Raw genomic sequence first — 25,430 nt, 5'->3', positions numbered from 1 at the left:
CCCTGCCCCTCCTCTTGCACAGCTGGCATACCCACTCTCCGAGGAACACCAGGCGGACAGGTGCAAGCGAGGCCAGAGGGCAGAGTGGGACTAGGACCCAGAGGGGTGAAGTGAAGCAGGAAAGGACTCGGAAGAGAAGCAAAGAGAGCAAAGATCTGCAAAGAGAAAGGGGGGGGGTGAGGGAAAGAAACAGGCAGAAAGCAACACAGGGTCCTCTCCACCCCCCCCCACCCCCACCCTGCGGACAAGCCAAGGCGCCCATGCCAACGCCCAGCTTGGGTCCTGTGTGAGCACACATGACCAGGCACCAGGTGCCACTCAGTGCAAGACATCTCTGTGGGGAGACAAGGAATTCTAGGCAAACTTCTGCCCTCCCCCCCATGCCTGGCACACAAAGTGCTCCACCATCCTGGGCAGCTTCCGCAGGGGACACTTCTTTGGCTTTCTCCTAGTGGGGCAGCAATAGACCTGCTGGCACCTTTGCGGAGCTAAGCAGGGTCCAGTATAGTTTCAAATTGGATGGGAGACAGCATGTTGAGATTCCTACGGTCACACGGGGCATTTACAGCAGAAGAGCCACACTTTCCTTCACTCATCATGATCAAAACATCCCTCTCCTACATTTTCCCACCAGAGCTCAGAAAACCAGTTTTTCTTAAATGCACACAGAATGGAATAGCAGTGCCATTTCCCCAGGTGCAGTTGAGGCGTTGTGCGCTGGCTCAGTAACATTTCTGGCCAGCTGTGACCTGTGTCAATTGTTCTACCCAGTTCCTTCTCTATGGTCTCTGTCCCTTTCCTCCTCCTCCAGGAATCAACTCTATCACTTTAACCCTGCATTGCCAAATATCATTGGCAGAAAATACCACCGTTTATTTTCTCCCCCACTAGTGTGCCCGATTGTGCCAAAGGGGCAGAGGCTGCGGCTCAAGGGCAGAGCATCTCCTTGGCATGCAGAAAGCTCCTCCCGTCCAGGTGCTTTTAGGACCCCACATCCCATCAGCCCCAGCCAGCAGGACTAATGGTCAGGGCTGAATGGAGTGGGATTCAGTTCCATCTGGAGGCACACAGGGTCCCCAAACTGCTGGCTTCAGAACACCTACAGAATGGTTCACGTTTTCTGGGTCACTGCTGAGATCCCTCGAGAGTCCAGGACTGAAATGTCCAAAGGGCTAATTTGACTTTCTGGTACAGGATCCCTGCACAACAGCTTCAGACAACACAAGGCAGGTGGTTCAAGGAAGCTGAATGGCAGGTTGCTATCAGTGCAGAAGGGTGGACCTCAACGTGGATGATGCCTCCTTTTAAATCGGCCTCGGCAAAAGAGGTGGCACTTAAAATAGGGCGAAAATGGCACCTCACCCGCCTATACGGGTAGCCCATAATAGCTCCTCCTACGCACCAAACGGCTGGAGGGTGCGCAGAATGCTGTGGGGTGGCCATGTGGGAAAGTGGCTTGGTTCTGCGAGGAAGAATATGTCCAATTAAAAAAGCAATTGCTGGACAAAATGTCCGGATCTGGCTCTCCTCAATCTTTTCACGGGAGACAAAATTAACTTGCAGCTCAAAACTCTGGTTAGTTCTCTTTCTGCTTGTAGCCAGGCTGATAATAACAAGATACTGGAAGAACTTAGGGCTCATTCACACTGCTGCTGCTGCTTTCCCCCAGGAAAATCTGTGCTCTGGCGCTGAATTGGAACGAACAGCAACTGGGTTTTCTCCAGATGGGCAGAAGAGCAGGCTTTCTGGAGGGAAGTGGGGAACAAGGGCAAAACAGCTCAGACCTGTGGCTAGAAGGCACAGGGCAGGAGGAAAACTGCCTGGATCCGTGCTTTCTAGCAATGGAGAGGTAGAAGTCTGGATGAACCCCCAAAGGGGCTTCTCTGATCATTGGAACAATAAACTATGTCAAAGAGCGCTTACGGAAGAATTAAAGAATAAAATAAAATTGGCACAAAGCTTGAAGCCCAAAGACTCCTTTGTAAGTGACTGGCAAAGCTTGGCTATCTGCATGGCTAAAACGGAGGCTCACATTATAAAACTTTTTGCTTCATGGAAACTGTTCATTGCCTTCTCTATAGATAGAAGTCTGAGATAATAGCTTATTATGTTTCTGGGATGTTATTTGGTACAGATTGTCCAAGCACCAGCTTTCGGTGTCGGGTGGGATATGTCATTATTTTTCTGTATGATGTTATCTGCTGAAATATATATATTTAATATATATTGAAAAATGGTTGGTGGGCCAATCTGACCTTCTGGCACAACCCCTACAGCTTCAGGCAAGGCAGTGCTGGAGAGAGCGCCCCCCCCAGGGGCAGAAAGTGACCCGTGTTTCTCTGCCTCAAAGCATTCAGGGAAGAGCTGCCTCCATCCCAGAATATTGCTTCCTCTCCACTTCCCTGAATAGCACCAGAAAACCAAAGCGATAAAAACAGATGCAAAAGGTCATCCCCACCCCCCCCATCCTGGCCTCACACCCATTGTTTATTCCCAGACTCCGGAGAAAATGTGGCCTCTGCAAATCGCTTGTTTAAGCCTTGGACAGGGAATGGAAGGGTCAAGCCAGGAAGCCCAGGAATGAGAGGGGGGACTCTGGGCAGTGGCCCAAAGAACCGCCCCGTCCAAGGGATTTTGCTGGGGTTAAAATGCCTGCCAAAAGGACATTTAAAAAACCCAACAACTGCTAAGCAAAGACTTTGAAATATCCCTGGGAACCTCCAGGGCCCTGAAGACGGAGGAATCTGCACCAAGAATTATTATTATTATTATTATTATTATTATTAATACGCTGCCCACCTGGCTGAGTTTCCCCAGCCACTCTGGGCAGCTTCCAATCGAATGTTAAAAACAGTACAGCATTAAATATTTAAAACTTCCTTAAACAGGGCTGCCTTCAGATGTCTTTTAAAGATAAGATAGCTGCTTATTTCCTTCACATCTGAAGGGAGGGCGTTCCACAGGGCAGGTGCCACTACCGAGAAGGCCCTCTGTCTGGTTCTCTGTAACCTCACTTCTTGCAATGATGGAACTGCCAGAAGGCCCTCGGAGCTGGACCTCAGTGTCCAGGCAGAACGATGGGGGTGGAAACGCTTCTTCAGGTATACAGGACCCAGGCCGTTTAGGGCTTGAAAGGTCAGCACCAACACTTTGAATTGTGCTCGGAAACGTACTGGGAGCCAATGTAGGTCTTTCAGGACTGGTATTATATGGTCTCGGCTGCCATTCCCAGTCCCCAGTCTAGCTGTCGCATTCTGGATTAGTTGTAGTTTCCAGGTCACCTTCCAAGGGAGCCCCACGTAGAGCGCATGGCAGTAGGCCAAGCGGGAGATAACTAGAGCATGCACCACTCTGGCAAGACAGTCTGCGGGCAGGAAGTGTCTCAGCCTGCGTACAGGAACTCTTTTTTTTTTCTGGCGTGTGAACACGCAAACTGCCTTAGGTAAAAAAAGGCCACCTGTCCCCCTTGCCCAGTGCTGCACCTTCTCCTGTCCCTTCATTGGCACCATCCCTCCACAGTTTCCGCCAAGGACTGAACCGCAGACCTCGCACAGGGCAGCTGCCTTGCCCTGGGATGAGCCCCCCCCCCAAACCACATGGGCCTCCCTGCCCCATCCTAAGTCCTTTTTGTTCTGCAGAGCAAGGCTGAGCTGCAAGAGTTGCTTTTCCCTTCCTCATCTTCAGGCTCTGAGATCCACAGGGCAGCAAAGCTCCCCAGAATCTGAGCCGTCCAATGCCAGGTCCCCTGGCCCACAATGGCCCACGGGAATGGCCCTTCCAATTCTAGATGGAGTCCCACTTCAAGCACGGGCTTAAGGTGGATCTGATTCCGCTTCTTACTCCTGGTGTAGATAGACGCGAATCAGAGAACTGTAGAGTTGGAAGGGGCCCCAAGGGTCATCTAGCCCAACCCCCAGCAATGCAAGAATTCCCTGGTGGGGAGGGGCACCATTTGTGGTTTGCCTCTGATGCAAAAAAACCCCCACATCTGGAGCATGTGTGCATCCAAGAGCAGCAGAGCCACCCCCTGTTGGCTGGAGTGTCCGGAGCCCCTCTCACCTGCAGCTCCGCTCCTGCCCCCCCCCCGGGCTCCCCAGCCCCCCTGCTCCTCCCTTGGGCACTCACCATCGAAGCTGCTCAGCGCCTGCAGATCCTCTCCCAGCTCAGCCGTGACGGTCAAGGCTTGCTTCACTTTCAGGTTGGTTTCCCTGCAATGAGAAATGGGATCAGACGCAAAACCACAAGGTCCCTCCTTCTCACGCTTGAGTTCCCTTTTCTCCCTTATTTTATTGAAAGTTCAGAAAGTGCATAATTATATGTGCACTAAACATTGTGAGACGTAAATAAAAGAGAGAGAAAGAGAAAGAGAACCGTGTAGAAGGGGAAATAAAGGGGAGCGGACCCCAAACTCTCTACAAGGTTGTTATTTGTACTTCGCCAGATCTTAACCTATTATAGTATTTGTAAGAATGGATTCCAAATATCCTTTAATTTGTCTGTGGCAAGTCTGTGTTTATGTCCAAGTTGTTCCTATGTTGTGAGCTTGTATAAGTCTTCATTCCAATCACAGAAGGGAGCCACGTTTTTATTTTTCCAATTCATCAGTCTCGGTCTGGAGTTCCTGCAGCTGACTGGTGGATCGTGCCCCCCCCCCCCAATTTGGCCGCATCCTGCTCCTTGCAATGAGGGTCCCCAGCATGATCCTGCTTTGCACAATGGCTGCTGACTGCCAGCCATCATCCAGACAACCTTTTTCTTGAGCATTCATCCTGATTGTTTTGCACAAAGTTTGGACAGAAGTTGGTATCCAGTCCTTACTGATTGTTAGTTTGGCTTCATTTGCAGGGAGATTATGCAATAATGTGCATTCATTTTGCTTGTGGGATGCTTGTACATCGCTCTAACAATCCTTCCTTCCTTCCTTCCTTCCATACTTTTCTTTTTTTTTAAGTTTTTATTTATACTTTTCAAGTTTATACATTTCATTAATATTATAATCAATTTAACATTGCAAAGTTTGACTTCCTTCTCCCCTTCCTGTGGTTCCTTAAATTAATTTTTTAACATCTTCTGCATATCCAAGTTCAGTTAATTTGCTCATTTAATTATCTACTTTAACTATATAGTCTTATAAAATGGCAGGTTATTACAACAATCCTGCCAATGTTTTTATCTATTTGCAATTTATCTGCAAATATTCGATAAACCATTTCCATTCTTTTATAAAAAGTTTGTTATCTTGATTTCTTACTCTTCCAGTAAGTTTTGCAATTTCTGCATATTCCATAAGTTTTTATATCCATTCTTCCTTTGCTGGGACTTCTTTCCACTTTGGGGCAAGTAGCATTCTTGCTGATGTAGTAGCACATACAAATAAATTTCTATACCATTTAGGTAGTTCCTGTTGGCTATTTGCAGTATGGTAGCGCTGCAGAGAGCTTGCTGGGGAGACCATGCATTAAAAAGGGACTCAAAAATAACTTAAACAAGGTTTTAATAACAAAAACAAAAACTCCTTATACACTAAATACATCAACAACAACCCAGACCCAACCACCAACCCATCCTCCAGGGTAATGGCAGAGCTAGGTGCTGCTCCTTATATACTACACCCAAATGCTGACACAGCTTAATCAATACAACTCAGCACCTGCTATGTTACACAGCTGTAAAGCTGGGTCTCGTTATTTTGCTCTGGCCCCTTAAAGACATACACATTGGGTGGAACAATGATGAACCTTTACATTTAAAGTAACCATTCAACAGTTCTATCCCTATGATTAAAAAAAAAAGCTTCTGGGTTTTTTTTTACAAAAGTTATTTTAAATATCCTTTTCAATTCATTGTATATCATTTCCCAGTAAGCTTTGACCTTATCACAAGACCACCACATTTGGTAAAAAGAAAGTTCTTTCTCTTTACATTTCCAACACTTGTTTGATTCCTTCCATACTTTTCAATGCATTTTCTTATCGCTTTCCTAACTGCAAAATGTCCATTTATTTTTCGAGGTGTATTTGTTGTGCTGGGGCAGCAGAGCACTTTAATCCCGTCCAGTCTGTAACCAAACAGCAGTACCCAAATACAGACGGTCATTTACCCTCGCTAGATTCAACGTGCTGCCACCTGCCTTATTGCAGGGCAGATTCGAGGGTAAACCGTACGTGGAACGAGTCTGCCCCTGCGCCTTGATGGAGGTAGAACCTGTCTCTCATGTCTTGTTACGCTGCCATTTCTACGGGAATATATGCTCGGTATTTATCACTCCTGTTATACAAAAATGTCCAAATGGATCCGAAATTCAATGTCTAAAACTCCTGGTAGAGGACAAGGATCTAGAGATTACACTAAGGGTGGCCAAATTCTGTGCGACTGCCATAAAACTTAGGGAACAAGCTGTACTACCAAAATGATAATGGTTTTAAATAACAATTTTAGGTTATATTTAAGTGATCAAGATTTAATATATATTTTTAACTACCACTATATCTGAATTGTCTCTATTATACCCAATTGCAATTCAATGTATTCCTGTCGTGTTTTATGATTTTCCTGATATTGTAAGTGAGTCAGAAGTGGTCTGTGACCGTAATAATAAAATTCAAGCAGCCCTGCAGACCCTCAGCTCCGGTCCCGCAAAGGCCCCCTTCTTTGTGTCTGCAACCTCAGGGCCGCCATTGCATCAGCAGCTGCTCCAGGGAGCGACAATACTCACCCATCCAGTTCGGCCGTCTCAATGTAGGTCAGGCTATGGGGCTCACTGCTGGACAGCAACAGCACGTCTGCCTGGAGGGAAAGAGTGACAGGAGATCCGGCTCTTGGGGCAGAGTGCGTGGCGAGAGGCACCACCAACCTCCATCCATTCATCCATCCTTCCCTCAAGAAAAGGCAAATAGAGCCTCCTATTTCATAGGGCAAATAGAGCCTCTATGAACTGTGGAACTCCCTGCCACAGGAGGCCGTGATGGTCCCCAAGTTAGATGGCTTTAAAAAGGGGTTGGAGAAATTAATGGAGGATACAAAGTCTATTGATGACTACTAGCTAGGTAAACGTAAAGGGACCCCTGACCATTAGGTCCAGTTGTGGATGACTCTGGGGTTGCAACGCTCATCTTGCTTTATTGGCCGAGGGAGCCAGCTTACAGCTTCCGGGTCATGTGGCCAGCAGGACTAAGCCGCTTCTGGCAAACCAGAGCAGTGCACGGAAACACCGTTTACCTTCCTGCCGGAGGGGTACCTATTTATCTACTTGCACTTTGACATGCTTTCAAACTGCTAGGCTGGCAGGAGCAGGGACCGAACAATGGGAGCAGGCATTCAAACCGCTGACCTTCTGATCGGCAAGTCCTAGGCTCTGTGGTTTAACCCACAGCGCCACCCGCGTCCCTGGACTCAGCTATACAGCTGCAAATAAAACAATTTAAGTGTGTTTTAAGTGCAATACACAATGTGACACTAGAAGGTGATGGTGAGGCTTATGGAAAATTCAATGTATTCTTTAAAATGCTTTTAAGAAAAGAATTTTTAGAACTTTTAAAAATGTGTGTAGATTCCACCTCTCTCTTTCCCTCTGTGCCTGAGGCAATCATGGAGAGCTGTTGCTTCCCTGTTTCACAGGGGTCTGGGGTGCCCAACTTGGTAGGACAAGAGTCCTTGAGCCAGAAGCAGCTCTGGAACTGTGTCTCCAGAGGAGTTCAAAGGCGCCTTTGTAGCCCCAGGAGTGACGGGGGGGGGGGGGCAGCTGGGCCAGGCAGCAGCACTCACCGTCACAAAGTTGTTGTTCTCCAACTTGATTATGTCCCCGACTTCGACATTCAGCCACAGATCATCCTTCAGGCTGGAAGAAAACCACACTTAATCAGCAGTTGTTGTTTTATTATGATTATTTCATAAAATTTCCATACCACTTGATTGTAAAAAAACAACAACCCTCAAAGTGGTTTACAAAGAGAATAAAACAAGAAAATTATCAGTAAAAGCACTAAAACATTGGAATAAATGTCGTCTCTTTTATCCTGCCTCTTTTATTAGCAAATTCTGAAAAGGCTGTTTAGCATTTGATGGACTCTGCTGCTCTTAATTCTCTCAGTGCCTCAATTTTAATTTCAAGGGAAGGTGGGATATCAGAGGAAATGTGTCGCCTGAGCCGATTACGAATAAATCCATTGGAAAGATAGGCAAAAGGTGAAGAGGAGAGTAATGAGAAAAGAGCCCCCACAGCGAGCCCTTCAGCCAGGGGGTGGGCCTGGCTTTGCAATGGGGCTGACAGAGACGCCCGCAAGCAAATCCAGCCGCTTTGGCCCCTTCCTGGTGGCTGAAGGGGGGCTGCATGCTCTGCACCCCCATCCCCCTCTGCCTTTGCTTCCTCTGCCTGGGGAAAAAGAGCGAAGCAGCCCCCCCCCCCCCCCGTCACAGGGGCTGCCTAGACCTCCACAGCAGAGCCCCCAGGATCCCTAAGGCAAGGAAAGTCTGGCCCCATCCAGAAGGGATTCTGGGCACATCTGGCTTCCAGCCATGCAAAGGTTTCCTTAATATTGATGTGGTCAATGGTGCTACTCAGTGGTGTGTGTTTGTAATTATAACCTGCATGGCAGCACATCTGTGAGTGCTTAACAATTCGACACACCTGTGGCATCTTAACAATTTAACTAATTAGCGGGGGGGGGGTGTTTACCTGCTGCACTGAATGCAGGGATGTGATAGGGTAATTGATTATTTTGAAAACTGTATTTAAGTTGACCAAATGCTTTGTATGGTACTGGCTGGTGTAGAGCGGTGAGTTGCAGCTTAAAATAAAGATAAGCAAAGCTATTGTGGGCAAGTTTTTTTTTCCTTGCCCCAGTCGCTGCGCAAACTCGCTTGGCGAAGAAAGTCCAAGAGCGGCCACCTTTCTCGAGGGGCTTCTTGGGTCTGAGGTCCCAGCTCAGAGACTCAGGGATTTGGGGGGGGGGGGAGAGAAGGGGCAAGGGCATGGCTACTTTCCAAACACACTTTCTGTTGCTCTCAGACCCAAGTCCCTCGCCTAACCCACACTTCCACTTCTCCTAGAAAGGTTGTGTCTGCTCCTTTTCCAAGGAAAATGAAATAAACTCCGTGTAGAGCCATCGGTTTCCTTGTGTTTATTTCAACTCACAGTGAAAACAGTCTATCATCCTGTAGGCTATATATCCTTTTTTGACACCATCAGTCACACGGGATGGGCTGATTCAAACTCCCCTCCTGGATTGGACAGCTCCTATGGGCCAATCAAGTTACTGCATTCTACAATCCTACCTGCGTATTGTTCTGGGATCGAAACTCAAGGCATAACAGAAAACCTGTTTGTTAGGGCTAAATCAGAGCAAATGGAGAAAACCTGAATTGCCATTTGTTCCGATGGAGCACTAAAGAGCAGTTTTCCCTGGGGACGGGGGGAGGGAACTGTGGATGAGCTCTACGTTGCCCTGCAAAGATGCTGGCAGCCTGACAAGGCTGTCGCGAGGGGAGAGAGCCCTGCTCACCTGCCGTTCATCAGCACCTTGACAGGACGGTTGTTGACTTGCTTGTCGTTTGCATGTCGATTCTGGAAAACATGGAAGGCAAAGATGGAACCTGAACTCAAACAGGGAGTTGGAAGTTAGCCTCTCTCCCTCTGGCAGCGTCTCCTAGACATCAGTGTTGACCCCTTATGTTTTATTATGTTTCGTATATGATAGAGCGGCTGGGGCAACCCAGTTAGATGGGCAGAGTGCAAATAACAGAATTACAGTGGTGCCTTGGTACTCAAACACCTTGGTTCTCAAACACCAGAAACACAGAAGTAAGTGTTCCAGTTTTCAAACGTTTTTCAGAAGCTGGACATCCTATGTACCTGTTGGCTATTGTTTCCAGGGCGCCTGCACCAATCAGAAGCTGTGCCTTGGTTTTCAAACATTTTGGAAGTCAAACAGTCTTCTGGAATGGAGTAAGTTTGGCGCTTTCGTTTTTGCTATTTATTTTGTGTTTTTATTTTTGAGGCTTTTTCGGTTAATTTGTTTTTGTGACTGTCCCACATCACGCTGACTGCAGAACGGCCAGACCCGTCCAGGCCAGGAAGGCGACGCTTGGAGGCCCACCGGGTGCAAAGAGGAAGCTGGGTGCTTGCTCCGAAGGGGGGCGGCCACAGGACAAGCTCTTCATGGGAGGCATTTGCAGGCTCAAAATTCTTACCACGTCGTCGATGGCGTCCTTTGCTGCCGACACGGCCAGCACCAGGATGAGGGGGACCACCGTGGTGAACCAGGAGAGGGAAGAAATCTCAGGGATGAGCTGCAGGGGGAAGAACAGGCAGAGTCTGTCAGTTTGCATTTCTTAGTGCAGAAAGTATTGATCTGATGTGCAGAGATCTTTCCTATTCTACTTAATTCAAGAGGGTTCTGGACGCTTCTCTGCGCAAAAGAAACAAGCAGAAGGTTCATGATGTTTGGGTTATTCCTTCTGGGAAGCTGAGTGCAGCTGGTTTAAATTCTTCTGTTATCTCTTCTGTTAAAGTCATGCTGACAATAATAATAAGAGGCCAGAAGGAGCCTGGGCTTCACTTTCTCTTTCTGTCTCTCTTCCTTCTGCTGTTCTGAACATAGTATGCTTGGTGTTATGGTTTAGACTTATTATAAGTTATTGTAAGTTTAAGTTAAGTCTGCTGCAACTGGACTTCTTATGGACAGGGCCAATCCTGAATTTTTTTGCGTTTGTGACCATTATGCTCATTTACCTTCAGTAGCAGTAAAGCTTTGCTGCTTGAAATACAATGGCCTCTGGTCTATTTTTTGGGAATCCTGCAACGTGTTTAAGTTTTTACTCTGCTTACTATACACAGGGGCAAAGGAAGGGGGGCGGTGAGCCCCTTGGCGTCATCCGTGAGGGGGGTGACGAAAAGGCACACCATGGGGGGCTTGAGCCACCGCCCCTGTGCACAGCTCCCTGCTGCTGCCATTGCACGCGGCAGATCGTCCTCCCCACCCCCCGCGCAGCTCACCCCGCCCCCCGGGTGCACGGCAGGGCCCCCGCTCTGGGAGCCCATGCAGCCAGCTCCGCCACTGACTATACATTGGAATCTGCTCTGGATCAATATTGAGTAAAAATCCATGACAGAGGCACCCTAGAATTGCAGAGCTGGAAGGGATCTCCAAGGGCCATCAAGTCCAACCCTGGCCATGCAGGAATCACAGATCAATATTCCCTGACAGACGGCCATCCAGCCTCTGCCCAAAAAATCTCCAAGGAGGGAGAGTTTGCCCCCTTTGGAGGGAGTCCATTCCACTGTCGAATGGCTCTATAAAGTGTTCATTAAAAGGGTCACCAGCCGGCTTTGCCCTGCTTCCCTGCCAGGGGCTCAGCGCACCGCCAACCAGGATTTGGAATGTGTCCCATCCAAATTCAGCTGGCCAGGCTGATGGAAGAGGGCGCCAGTTGGGGAAGGCTGCCTCCGGATGTGGAAGGGGAGCCTCCCTGTGGCAAAAGTGAGAGGAGGGACAGGAGGAGGAGGAGGAGCTGGGGAACTCCTACCTGCAGGATGAGGAGGAAGAGGAAGTAGGCATTGGCCACCCGCTGGAACTGCTCAAACAGGTTGAGAGGCAGGAAGGTGAAGACGTTGTACTTGGAGGTTTGGATGGAGTTTCTCTGCAGGAAGAAAAGGCGGCAATTGAGTCCAGGAGAGAAAGGGGCACCCGGTCCACCTCCCACCCCTTGGCAGCAGACAAGGAGGGCACATGCCAGCAGCCCGCTCCCCTCCAAAGGCAGCCACCTGGTCCCAAGCTGAGCCACCCACCTCCTTGACCAGAGCCGGATCTACAAGGGGGCTGCAAAGAGGTCCTGACCCCACGGTTCCCAAATTCCACCCCCATTCCATAAACTCATCCCCTGTGTCCCACCATAACCTATCAAAAACATTATTCAGAACAGCAGCTTCCACGAACCACTCAGAAAGGTAATAACCCAATAAAATGCAAAAGAGTAGTGATCAGTTGCACATTCATTCAAAATCCCATTAAAACAAAAGTATCAAACTTGATCCAGTATTTTCAGCTTTGCAAAGTCTTGTTGTCATTTACACCTCCATCACCCTCCCTGCCTTCCCCTCGACTCTTATCGCCCACTAGGTAATCCTCCAACCCCTGGGGTGGTACCAGGCACTTTGGGAGCCACTGGGGGTGGGGGGTGACAACATGGGGGGGGAGCAGGAGGAACCGAAGAGAATTCTGCTAGACACCAAAAAGGGTGTGAGGGGGGAATGGGGGGCAGGGTCTCCATTTCATCCCCACAAGCAATGGAGAAAGTGAGTCAGCAGAAGCCCCTCCCTGTCCCTGGCCTTTGCCCCCACCCCAAGAGTTCCCTTGCTGCCTCAGGAGAAACAGAGTCTTCCTCAGCTAAGGTGGCATACAAAGAGCTGCCCAGTGTCCGGCTTCAGGGACTCAGCTCCCCAACCCCCTTTGGCAGTAGAGAAGCAGAACAAAGCGAAAGGAGTCTCTTACCAGTTAGAAATTTTAATGATCATAGCGAGAGAACAAAGAATCCATTTCTAGGAATGAAGGTGCTCCCCCACCCCGCTTCCCCCTCCCCATTAAGGGTCCCACCCACTTCCCCCCTAATCACCCACATCACTTCCGTGTCTTGCAACCTGATCCCGCAACCAGTGTGCTTTCTGTGCTGCCACCTTATCTGCTCTCCGTGACCTTGGGCTGAGCGGATGACACTTTCCAGCAAAAGGGAGTCTGTTAACTCTCTCTCCCTCCCAGTGTTTTGTCTCCTAGTTGTTCCCCACCCAGTGTTTCCCAGCTTCTGCCTTCTGAGCTAGGCCCCTCTGCAAACCACTGTTCCAAATCTATACTGTCCTCCTGCTCCTGGGAAGATTCAGGATCCTGATCAGGAGCAGAGGGAAAGGGAAGGCTCCCACCATTCCTCCTCAGCACGGTCCCTGACCCCTGGTGGCTCAGAAGAGGGTGTGAGGAATCAGGGGCTCCCCGGAGGGAGGCAGGGAGAATGGGGGGGGGGGCTTGCTTTCAGATCCACCCCAAGTCAAGCGCCAACAACCATGTTTCCTTCTTGGCTGCATGAAAGTGCAAAAAAAAGGAGCTGCTTTTTCGGAAGCTCAACCCACCTCCAGAGGCACTTCAGCAGTTCCATTTAGGGGCCTGCTGAGAGTTAAATGTCCCATCTCTGCTCTCCGCGCCCCTTAATCCCCTGATCTGGGAAGGTGCACCAAACACTCACAGAGCCTCAAGATGGGGCCAGTGGGACGCAGGACCAGCCAGGGACAGCCCAGGATGCAGCAGAGAGAGGGCCCTGAGATGGCTAATCAGAGACATGAGCTCCACCATCATATAGAAGCATAGAATTGTATAGTTGGAAGGTACCATAGAATCATAGAATCATAGAGTTGGAAGAGACCACAAGGGCCATCGAGTCCAACCCCCTGCCAAGCAGGAAACACCATCAGAGCACTCCTGACATATGGTTGTCAAGCCTCTGCTTAAAGACCTCCAAAGAAGGAGACTCCACCACACTCCTTGGCAGCAAATTCCACTGTCGAACAGCTCTTACTGTCAGGAAGTTCTTCCTAATGTTTAGGTGGAATCTTCTTTCTTGTAGTTTGCATCCATTGCTCCGTGTCCGCTTCTCTGGAGCAGCAGAAAACAACCTTTCTCCCTCCTCTATGTGACATCCTTTTATATATTTGAACATGGCTATCATATCCCCCCTTAACCTCCTCTTCTCCAGGCTAAACATGCCCAGCTCCCTTAGCCGTTCCTCATAAGGCATCGTTTCCAGGCCTTTGACCATTTTGGTTGCCCTCCTCTGGACACGTTCCAGTTTGTCAGTGTCCTTCTTGAACTGTGGTGCCCAGAACTGGACACAGTACTCCAGGTGAGGTCTGACCAGAGCAGAATACAGTGGCACTATTACTTCCCTTGATCTAGATGCTATACTCCTATTGATGCAGCCCAGAATTGCATTGGCTTTTTTAGCTGCCGCGTCACACTGTTGGCTCATGTCAAGTTTGTGGTCAACCAAGACTCCTAGATCCTTTTCACATGTACTGCTCTCAAGCCAGGTGTCACCCATCTTGTATTTGTGCCTCTCATTTTTTTTGTCCAAGTGCAATACTTTACATTTCTCCCTGTTAAAATTCATCTTGTTTGTTTTGGCCCAGTTCTCTAATCTGTCAAGGTCGTTTTGAAGTGTGAGCCTGTCTTCTGGGGTGTTAGCCACCCCTCCCAGTTTGGTGTCATCTGCAAATTTGATCAGGATGCCCTTGAGTCCATCATCCAAGTCGTTGATAAAGATGTTGAATAAGACCGGGCCCAAGACAGAACCCTGTGGCACCCCACTAGTCACTCTTCTCCAGGATGCAGAGGAACCATTGATGAGCACCCTTTGGGTCCGGTCAGTCAGCCAGTTACAAATCCACTGAGTGGTAGCATAGTCAAGACCGCATTTTACCAGCTTCTTTACAAGAATATCATGGGGCACCTTGTCAAATGCCTTGCTGAAATCAAGGTAGACTACATCCACTGCGTTCCCTTCATCTACCAGGCTTGTAATTCTGTCAAAAAACAAAGGCCAAAGGCCATCTAGTCCCACCTCCTGCAGTGCAGGAATCGCAGCTAAAGCATCCCTGACAAACCACCATCTTAACCTCTGCTCAGAAACTTCCAGTGCAGGAGAGTCCACCACCTTCTGAGGGAGGTCAAATGGCTCTTCCTATCAGGACGTTCTTGCTAATGTTAAGTCAGAGCCTCCTTTCTTGAGCTTTGAATGGGTTTGGGTCCCCCCTCTGGAGCAGGGGCAACAAGCTTGCTCCATTTCCTATGTGTCGGAAGATGTCCCTGAGGTGTCGGAAGATGTCTTTCACATCACCTCTCAGTTTCCTCTTTCCCAGGCTAAATATCCCCAGCTCCCTCAACCGCTCCTCATAAGGCTGGGTTTCCAAACTCTTGATCATCTTGATCGCCATCCCCCGCACCCCGTCCAACTTGCCAATGTCCTTCTTTTTAAACTTAAATCCTGGGGCGCCCAGGACTGCAAGGCAAAGGAAGACCCCAATCCCAAGCTTTTTGGCTGAATGAGCCAAACCCAGCAGCCCTGGAAGAAGGTTCAGCTCACACACCCAGTTCTGCAAAGTTTCTGAATGTTCTCCCAGATGCATAAACAGGATGCAGGATTAATGCTTGCAAAAATGTGGAGACACATTTCTAGAGTGCCTCTAGACACAGAAAAACTCGTGCAAATTCTTTCAGATGCAGGGCGATTCTGAACGGGGGGCTCAGTTGGTGCCATCAAGTTCTGGGCTTCTCCCTTGGCTGCTCAGACTACAAGAGAGGTTCCTAAATTTGGGGAGATCCCCCAGAGAGCAGCTGCGCTGGCTCAGCATCCCCTGCTCTTGCAAGGCACAGCACTGCCTCCACCTCCTTCCGAAGTGCTTTGGGTCCTCCTGCTGTGTTTAACAGGCGCTCTGTCTGACTGTGGCAGAGAGAAGATGAGCGGGTGATTAGCACTCGGCACATGCTCATCATTAAGCACCTTCCGTGCTGAGCTTGCCGTAATCCTCCCCCATGTGATTGCTACCATTGCGTGAAGTTGCAGCAGAAACATTCCCTTCCCAAGGAGACCCCCCCTCTGCCCTGCGCAAGTGCTCTGCCAGAGAATCACAGCACCATAGAATTGTAGAGAGTTGGAAGGGACACCCGGGGGTCATCTAGTCCAACCCCCTGCAATGCAGGAGACTCGGCTGAAGCATCCCTGGCAGATGGCCTTCCAACCTCCAAGGAAGGAGAGTCCGCCATCTTCCACCCTGAAGTCAAACAGCTCTTGCCATCAGAAAGTTTTTCCTGATGTTTATTCAGACTCTCCTTTCTTGTAACTTGAAGCCACAGGTTCGAGTCCTACCCTCCAGAGCAGCAGAAAACAAGCTTGCTCCCTCTCCCATGTGACAGCCCTTGAGATATCGAAAGATATTGGGTATCAGTCTTCTCTCCTCCATGCCAAGCATTCCCAGCTCCTCCAACCATCTCTCAGAAAGACTCTGCCCTGGCTGACCCGGACTGTGAGGCAGTGAGAGTGACACGGAAAGGCATCTCATTCACCTCTGGGTGAACTGGCAGGCAGAGGCTGCGGCCCTGCTTCCCTGCCATGCTAGCTGTGATGTGCCAGCTCACAACTGGCTGGGGCTCAAGACAAGCAGCCGCACCTGGTCTGGGCTCCTCTTCTCAGCTTCCTCCATTTCTCTTGCTGCACAGGACCACATCCTGGGGGTGCCAAGAGGGCTGCAGCAGTGAGCCTTGGCAGGAGGCCCTTCATGTCACAGAGCTGCAGTTGGAAGGGACACCAGTAGTCATCAAGTCCAACCCCCTGCACTGCAGGAATTGCAGCAACAGACTCTCCACTAGGCGCTCATCCAAACTCTGTTTAGACTCTCCTTTCTTGTCATTTGAATCCCCCATCCAGGGATGGGTGACTCGATTCTTCCCCTGCTGCTAAAGTCCATGGCTGCATAAGGCAGGACTCTTAAGAGCAGCCAAGGTGCCCATGGGACGAGATCTATGCCTAGGAACTGCTTAGGATAGATCAGGCTGTGGGTTCTGGTCATGACAGCTTTAGTGGAGCTTCCATGTTCAGAGGCAGTCTAACTCTAGAAACCTGTGGCTGGGGTTCTGGCCCTGCTGCCCTGCTGCCCAGCTCTTCACTGGGGCACCCTCTTGGCCACTGCAGGAAAGATGCTGATGCTGGGGATTTGCTCCTTCCCTGAGTCACTGCCGGAGTCTCCTGGTATCCTGAGCTCTTTTGCCTTGGCCCAGCTGCCTGCTTGCCGGCCTTGATGCTTGCATGATAGCACAGTTGGTCAGAGGCTGGGGCTGCTGATAACACCAAGGCGGCAGGTTCAACCCCCTATGGGGCAGCTGCATGTTCCTGCATTGCAGGGGGTTGGGCTGGATGACCCTCGGGGATTCTATGGCCTGGTCCTTCTCCAGGGGCATCGCATGGGAAGCGCTCAGTGGCCAAGCCAGGATCCTCAGCACCAGAGGCAGGGCCAGCCAGTCTGAGCTGCGGCTCCTGTGCCTTCAAGCGCTTTCTCTGCCCTTGGAAGAGGCACCCGGTTCTCTTTCCTCCGCCCTGGGCAGCTGGGCTGGTTGACAGCCAAGGCCAGGCTGCCGGCCAGCCCGTTTCCTCCTCAAAGTCATTTGCTCTCCTCCTCAGCCTGGCCGCCTCCAGACAGGCAGCCCCCCCCCCCCCCGTCGCCAATTGTTCTGCTCCCAGCCCCCCCTGAGCTCAGAGGAGCTTCTGGGAAGGAGAAAGGGCTGGTCAGCAGAGGAGGAAGTGGGCGATGCAGGGCCCGGGCTCCTCTCTATCCCAGGGTCCACCACCTCGACCCACTGGCTCTAGTGGGAGGACAAGCACAGAATCCTAGAATTGTGGAGTTGGGAGGGATCCCCCAAATGTCATCTAGTCCAGCCCCCAGCAATGCAGGAACTGCAGCTCAAGAATCCTGACCGAGGGCCAGCCAAGCTCTGCTTTAAAAGACGGTAGATGCCACTTGTTCAGAGATACGCCCGTCCTCAGCAGATAGGACGCCCTTCCAGAAAGCAGCTTTTGCTTCCAAAATAGCTGGCATTTGTACATGCCCCACAGCGACCCCTTCTTTTCTCCCTCCAACTTCCTTCTCTGCCACGCTCCCTGCTCTAATTGTTCTGTATTTGGTTTCCCCCTTTTCTTTTGGAATATTAAAAGCTGCCTTGTTCCTGGCCAGAGTTCTGACCCATCGTATGCCAGGGTCGGGCCTAGCAGGGTGCCACCTACAATTGGTACAAGGCAAAACGGCAAGCGCGGATACGCAGAGAGAGAGAGAGAGAGAGAGAGAGAGAGAGAAAGAGAGAGAGAGAGAGAGAAGGGCAGAGAGGGACCAGGTTTCCCTCCTCCTCCTCCACCCAGCTAAGGATATCTGTGAGCAAAGTTAGCCTTCTTCGCCAGCCCTCGTGGGTGGTGGCCTTGGGCGCCACTGGGCAGAACGGTGGGACATAAATCTAAACAACTGCACATGCATTCAAAGGTGGACCAAAGTGCAGGCAGGAAGCTGGACTGAGCCCATTTCACTGAGAACGTGGATGCGCCTCCAAATGGCGTCTGGGATGCAAACCCCAAACGGATCCCAGCTCCTGATTCCTCAAGGGACTCAGGTGTGGGTCTCAGGATCAGGATCAGGGTGCCTGGCTCCAGAGACAGAGGAGCCTCCACGGAGCCAGCTGCCCCCTAAGCTGCCCATAAGAGGACTGGGCAAATTCACGGAGAGAAAGGCGCTCCCTGTCAGAGGCATTATTCCCTCAAATGCCAGCTGCTGGTGGGCAGAGAGCTCTTGTGCTCATCCCTGCTTGTGGGCTTATCACAGGCAATTTGGTTGGCAGCAGTGAAAATGGGATGCTGGGGTGAGATGGCTCTTCTGTGGCCTGATTCAGCAGGGCTCTTCTGAGGGTCTTGCCTTCTGTTCCCTCCTCCTCCTCCTCCTTCCAGGCCTGCAATGTGATCACACCTCCTTCCTGCCAGGCCTTTGCCCCCCTGGGCTGCTCACCAGCCTGGGGGCTCCTGTTCTCACTCAAGCCTTCCTGCACAACAGAGCAGCTTCAGGTGTCAGTTTGCAGCAAGGAGTGGGAATCCACAGCGCTATTTTGGGAAGGGAGAGGAGGCTTGGCGGATCTCAGGGCGACTGACAATGTGAGATTCGGAAAAGGTGGCGTGTGTTTGTGTGTGTCCTCGGCGCAGGCTGTCAGGCTCCTTGGCTTCCTCCCTCTTGCCTCCTTCCTCCTCACTCCTGCAGAGCCTGCTGCTCAGCTAATGCAGGAACAAACAGGTACAGTCCGGGGACAGGTTCACACGGAAGCTGAGGTTTCCCTGGCCCTGAGGCTCTGTGGCAGGAAAACGCCTCACGAGGAGGAAGGGGCCTGGTTTGCCAAGTATCTTCAGCACCAGGAACTCGGCTGGAAGTCACTCTGCACGAGTCCAGGGCTGGGCCATTGCCAGTGTTGCAAAGGCTGTCCGTGGGGCACACCAAGAACACCCCAGAGACTCTCTCCATCTGTGGGGGTACAGTGGGGCTCTTTGCTTCCCCGGAGGGCTCACCCACACTTCAGCTTGTCCTGCACCTAAGAAGCACAAGTCTGAGCAACCTTGCCTCGGCCCCACCACTTTCCCCCCGAAAATGCTCCCCGCACTTCATTGGGGGGCTGCAATGGAGAAAAGAAGCCCAGTGCCATGGCACCAGCAGTGCTGTCCAGAGCTCTGCAATGCTCTGGCTGCTCCCCTTTCCCCCTCCCTGCAAACCTCTCTTTAGTGGGGGCTTTGCTTGAGTTCCTGCTTTTGCAGGTTTCCAAGACAGATCCTGAAGCTGAGGCTCCAAGACTTTGGCCACCTCATGAGAAGAGAAGACTCCCTGGAAAAGACCCTGATGTTGGGAAAGATGGAGGGCACAAGGAGAAGGGGACGACAGAGGACGAGATGGTGGGACTGAAGCTACCAACATGAGTCTGACCAAACTGCGGGAGGCAGTGGAGGACAGGGGTGCCTGGCGTGCTCTGGTCCAGGGGGTCACGAAGAGGCGGACACACTAAACAACTCAACAACAAGACCCCATTGCCAGCTGGAAGAGCCACAGCAAAACAAACACACCCAGATGCTATTCAAGTGCCCAGACACTCCAGCTGGTCAGGCATCAGCTGCCCCCTGGGATGGGTCACCCAGAGAGCATCATGGCCAAGTGGGGAGATTTGAACCCTGGTCTCTCAGGTCCTAGTGCAACTCTCTAACTGGTGGTGTGTAAAACTCAGCCTGGCAACTCCAAGGTGCTCCCCGCCCCTGCCAGCAGAGTACCCCCCCCCCCGCAAGCTCCCCACACTCTGCAAGTGGCAACTCTAAACAGGTAGCAGCTCTTGCTCTGCGACCATTTGGCTCGAGCTCGGCTAGCATACGCAGCTGCTGGTGCCCAGTTACTTACGGCATATTCAAACTGGAGGTTGAAGGCTCGGTCGTTGGCGCGAAGGTGCCTCTCATGCTCTGTGGAGGAGAGAGAAGAGGTTAAGACAGAGGGACACAAAATGGGGCTTGGACACAGCTTGGAGATGAGCTCTATGTGGGGCTACCTTTGAAGGTGACCCAGAAACTGCAATTAATCCAGAATGCGGCAGCTAGACTGGTGACTGGGAGCGGCCGCTGGGACCATATAACACTGATCTTGAAAGACCTACACTGGCTCCCAGTACGTTTCTGAGCACAATTCAAAGTGTAGGTGCTGACCTTTAAAGCCCTAAACAGCCTCAGCCCAGTAGACCTGAAGGAGCGCCTGCCCCTCAGACACTGGGGTCCATCTCCTGAGGGTCTTCTGGCGGTTCCCTCCCTGCGAGAAGTGAGGTTACGGGGAACCAGGAGAGGGCCTTCTTGGTAGTGGTGCCCTCCCTGTGGAACGCCCGCCCATCAGATGTCAAAGAAATAAACAACTATCGGACTTTTAAAAGACATCTGAAGGCAGCCCTTTTTAGGGAAGCTTTTAATATTTCATGAATTATTGTGTTTTAATATTTTGCTGGAAGCCGCCCACAGTGGCTGGGGAAACCCAGCCAGATGGGCGGGGTATAAATATATTATTATTATTATTATTATTATTATTATTATTATTATTATTATTATCTATTAGAGATACATGAAAACCATAGAACTCTGGAGCAGGAAGGGACCCTTATCTAGTCCAATGCAGGAATGACACTTAGAGAATCCCTGACAGAGGACCGCCCAACCTCTGTTTAAAAATCTGTGTATCCATGTTCTTAAACACAAGTGGGGCCATGAGCTGCAACAGCTACACTCTGCCTCCAGCTGGCAATGCTTCTGAATCCCAGTTGCTTGTTTCCCACAGGCAGAACCGGAGGCTGGACTAAGTGGGTCTCTGGCCTGATCCAGCAAGCTCCTCTGATGTTCTCCCTCCCCAAGGTGTCTGTGGGTCCTGCAGCCGCTGGGGACCGGGGAGAGGTGGGATGCGCATCCAGGAACGCCCTTCCTCTTCCTGCTTTACAAGCCACCTGCCGGGAGCCAGCACCACCGACACCAGGCTAAGGTCTGTGCAGAACTGATAAGGCCGGGACCCAAAGGTCTGTGCAAGCCAAGGGTGTCGCCTGGGACAAAGGTTGAGGGTGGAGGAGATAAAGGCAGAGCGAAGATGAGATAGGAGTCATAAAAGGGGACAGGAATTGCAAGGAAAGCAAGGGATGGAGGACACACCAGGACACCTTCAACTCCCTCCCAAGGAGGGAGCTCTGGGCGTGGATCAGGCCAAAGGGGGCCCATCCTGTTCAGAGACCTGTTTTTGGCAGTAGCCAACCAGAGAGGAAGCTCAAATGCAGGACTGGCTGCAACAGCCACGTTCTAAGCCTCTTGCTGTTCCCATCGTGTCTCTGATCCTGGAAGCCGCATGCATCCATCAAGGCTCCTTCCACTGGGGGTCTTCTGATCCTCCCCCCTCCCCCCCTTTTCAGCTGCTGTTGACCGCTCCCAGTATATTCTGGACTCCTCCTCAAGGAGGAGGAACCAAAGAGCGCCAAATCAACACGGAGGGCAGAAACCTCCCACAGAGGGCAACCTCTGATGGAATCCCACCTTCAAGGTGTTGAGAACCTGGAAGGGTCCCCTGCATGGCCGCTCTTGAACCCCAGGGAGGGTGAAGACAGAAAAGCAGAGCAGGGAGATTTCTGGCACCCAGCACAGAACTGAAGAGTTGGAAGAGACACCAAGGGCCATCTAGTCCTGCAACGCAGGAATCACAGCTGAAGAAAACCCCGACAGGTGGACATCTCTGCTACAAAACCTCCTGCGAAGGAGAGTCCACCGCCTTCCAATGTTGAGTCAGAATCTCCTTTCTGGCCATTTGAATCCCTTGGTTCAGGTCCTACACTCTGGAGCAGCAGAAAAGAAGCTTGCTCCATCCCTGGAGATATCTGAAGAGGGCTCTCCTATCACCGCTTCTCTTCTATGGGCTAAACTCCCTCAACTGTTCCTCCTAAGGCTTGGCTTCCAGACCTTCATCACTGCCCAGGATTCTTCTGCCCACAGAGCCAAGCCTGCACCATGAATCTGCTGAGAGACAGCAGTGGATCTCCTGGCCCAGGAGAGCTTGACGCCTCAAAGCACCAGCCGCCTGCCATCCAGCCTGCCTCTCCCACCAAGACCCATAGAAAAGACTCCACCTCATATATGAAGATCACTGCAGATGGTGACAGCAGTCACGAAATTAAGAGACACCTGCTTCTTGGGAGAAAAGCAATGACAAACCTAGACAGCATCTTAAAAAGCAGAGACATCACCTTGCCAACAAAGGTCCGTATAGTTCAAGCTCTGGTTTTCCCAGTAGTGATGTATGGAAGTGAGAGCTGGACCATAAAGAAGGCTGATCACCAAAGAATGGATGCTTTTGAATTCTGGTGCTGGAGGAGACTCTGGAGAGTCCCATGGACTGCAAGAAGATCCAACCTCTCCATTCTGAAGGATATCAGCCCTAAGTGCTCACTGGAAGGACAGATCCTGAAGCTGAGGCTCCAAGACTTTGGCCACCTCATGAGAAGAGAAGACTCCCTGGAATAGACCCTGATGTTGGGAAAGATGGAGGACACAAGAAGGGGATGACAGAGGATGAGATGGTTGGACAATGTTCTCAAAGCTACCAGCAAGAGTTTGAGCAAACTGTGGGAGGCAGTGGAAGACAGGAGGGCCTGGCGTGCTCTGGTCCAGGGGGTCACAAAGAGCCAGACACGACTAAACAACAACAACAACAACATCATATATGAATGGCTGCCGGGAAGCCAGGAGGGGATTTTGACTGAGCTTTGCCCATCTCCCTCCTCTGCCTTGGAGGGTGGCAGCCAAAAACCACCGCCCACTCTTTTTGGGGTGAATCCATGGTATGACCTGGTCTGCTCAGCCCCCTGGCATTTATCTCCCATGGCCAATGGGCTGCCTGAGAGCAGGCAGTTTGGGGTTTGTAGTTAATGGTAAGTATAATCCCCATGTTTGATCTATCAATTGCTAGTTTGTGGGGTGCTGCAAAATGTGGGGGGCTTGCTGCAAAATGCTGCAACCCCCCAAACCCTGGCAAAACTTTGGCACAGGTTTGGAGAAGACCCCACATTTTGGGGTTCAGAGTTAATGGGTCTGCAAAGGATGCCTCTCAGCCCCTTGCATTTAAGAAATGGGGGGGGGAGGAGGAGGCACAACGACTGTCAGGTCAAGAAGACCCAGATTTGAATTCCCCACTGAAACTCATGGCTGGGTCAGGAGATGCACATCAACCCACATATTTGGGAGGAGAGGCAGGGAGGTGGGGAAAGAGTGGGGTTTTTTGTTTTTTTTAAGTACACTGGAGGGAATGACTCATCCAACCTCCGATTTCACAATGTGGAAAATAAACAAGATTCTCGCGGCAGAAACTGGAGTCCTTTCTCTCCGCTGCCCCAGGCAGTGAGATTTGGGAGAGATGCCACAGAGCAACATCTGGACAGTGGGCGGGACATCTGGGCTAGCGGAAGGAGCTGCTGCTGCTGCCGAACACACAAACTCAACGGGGCACGAAGTCAGCAGCAACAGTGGTGGTGTGACAGGTCGCAACCTCAGCCCACCTGGTGCAAGAAAGGAGGAAATTGCCCAGGGCTGAGTTGGGCCTGCCTAGTACAGAGAGACCTTCTCCCCACCCAGCTCCAGTGCAGGGTTGCGGTTGTGATTCACTCCAAGCTGCCTCCCTCAGCGTAGAACACAAGAAGAGCCTGCAGGATCAGGCCAAAGGATCCAGTCTAGAATCCTGTTCTTGCAGTGGCCAACCAGAGGTCATAGAATCAAAGAATTGCAGAGTTGTACGCCCCCCCCCCCCCCGGATCATCTAGTTCAGGGACAGCCAACTTCCAAGAGACTCAGATCTACTCACACAATTAAAAACTGGCAGGAACACGAAGAGGCGGACACGACTAAACGACTCAACAACCAAGCAGGTGTTAAAATCTAATTGAGGTTTCTGAATCTTGGACTATCCAGGCTAGCCTTCTCGTAAGGGAAGGACAGCCAAGGAGGGGGCTCTGTGGGGGGGGGGCAAATGGGTGGGGCCCACCTGTTAACTCACAGGTAAGGGGGAGGACAAAAGCCAGAGTTTAGAGTTGAATTTTGAGTGATGTTACCTAAAATCAAGGCAGCAGGCAGAGAGAGAGGCTGACTTCTGCTTGAATTCAAGGCTGCATCTCTGGGAGAAGCAAGACTCTTTTGGGGCGTCAGTGCTGTGAACCCCTCTTTCGCAGGCTCAGGCGGCATGCATGTGTCAACAAACCATCAATCATAAAGACACCGGTGTGTCTTCACTGCGCCTCATTCCCAAATGCAAACACGAACTCTGGGCAAGTGCTTGGAACCCCTGGAGTCTCCCACCATTCAGAGATTGCGGGGCAGCGCGCAACGCACATACGGCCGCAGGCGCATGCAAGCACTTGTGGCATTGCGCCTCCGCTCCGCAAGCGAGTTGTGTGCAGGTGGCACGAACCCCCTTCTCTCGGCCACAGATCTTCAGACCCTTTTCAAAAGCCATGTTCTTAAAAGATGCTCCCACAGGAGCCTCATAGTCTCTAAAGGAGGAGATGAAACCTTTAATTTTCCAGAGCGTCTTAAAATAGCACCGGTGCCGGTGGGAGAGTTGTGACACCAGTCCTGTCACAACAATGTGCTTAAGATTTCTATCCTGTTCTTACACTGTGGAATGAGTGCTCAAGGATGCTCTCCGCGAGGTAAAATGTTGCGTCTAGTCCAACCTGCTGAAATGCAGGCTTTGTTTATTCCGCTGCGAGAGATAAGGCACCCTGGCACACTCAGACGCCCTCTTCCTCGCTCTGTCACCAGTGTCACGGCTGACACCTGGGTTCAAAGTCAAGGATCTGGGGGCAGCCCCACCCCCCAGCTCACTCACCCGAAAGGACAAGCTCTGGCCGCTCAGCCGCAGTCTTGGCCCTCCTTCTCGAGAGGTGGTGGGACTCCAGAGACCTCAGAGCCATTTCTGGTCTGGCGGATAATGGCTGGATTCATTCGCAGGAATTCAGAGAGCCTTTCTCCAGAGCAGGGGGGCCAAGACAGGCTGCCTGCCCTCAGCGAGAGGGTCAATGATTAAACAGCAAGAGAGATAAGGGGAACTGGAGCCCAGGGCTTCCCCAGACAGCAGGGCTTTTGTGCAAGGAATCCGCAGGGAGGACTGAATTGCTGAGCACGATCCAGCAAACACCTCGGCTGCTGGGGGTCACAATGTCTTGGTGTTCCCCAGGAGCCCCTAGGGAAATGTGGGGGGGGGGGGTCTTTCTCCCGGCAAGCAAAGCCATTGAGGTTGCACTATGTGGAAGAGGGTTGTGTGTCTCAGGGCC

At 51.2% G+C, this 25,430-nt stretch overlaps 1 protein-coding gene and 1 long non-coding RNA gene across 7 annotated transcripts in view; one reads left to right on the top strand and one right to left on the bottom strand.

Moving 5' to 3' along the window:
- Window positions 1-25,430, top strand: part of LOC310659616 — a 169,785-nt gene that overhangs the window by 111,266 nt on the left and 33,089 nt on the right. The window lies entirely within an intron of this gene.
- The window catches only part of LOC310659370 (phospholipid-transporting ATPase ID-like), a 75,447-nt gene that overhangs the window by 34,206 nt on the left and 15,811 nt on the right, over window positions 1-25,430 (bottom strand). For all 6 annotated transcript variants that reach the window (XM_083402699.1, XM_083402697.1, XM_083402695.1 and 3 more), the window contains 7 exons: window positions 19,997-20,055; window positions 11,524-11,637; window positions 10,189-10,287; window positions 9,501-9,562; window positions 7,765-7,837; window positions 6,716-6,786; window positions 4,126-4,208 (listed from right to left, as the gene is read on the bottom strand). In XM_083402699.1, coding sequence (XP_083258825.1) covers window positions 4,126-4,208; window positions 6,716-6,786; window positions 7,765-7,837; window positions 9,501-9,562; window positions 10,189-10,287; window positions 11,524-11,637; window positions 19,997-20,055 — 561 coding nt within the window. The remainder of the gene's footprint in view (window positions 1-4,125; window positions 4,209-6,715; window positions 6,787-7,764; window positions 7,838-9,500; window positions 9,563-10,188; window positions 10,288-11,523; window positions 11,638-19,996; window positions 20,056-25,430) is intronic.

Source organism: Podarcis tiliguerta (assembly GCF_965153285.1).
Source record: "Podarcis tiliguerta genome assembly, chromosome: 11".
Lineage (NCBI taxonomy): Eukaryota > Metazoa > Chordata > Lepidosauria > Squamata > Lacertidae > Podarcis > Podarcis tiliguerta.
The sequence above is the reverse complement of the archived record's forward strand: the minus strand, read 5'-3'. Positions and strand labels throughout refer to the sequence as shown.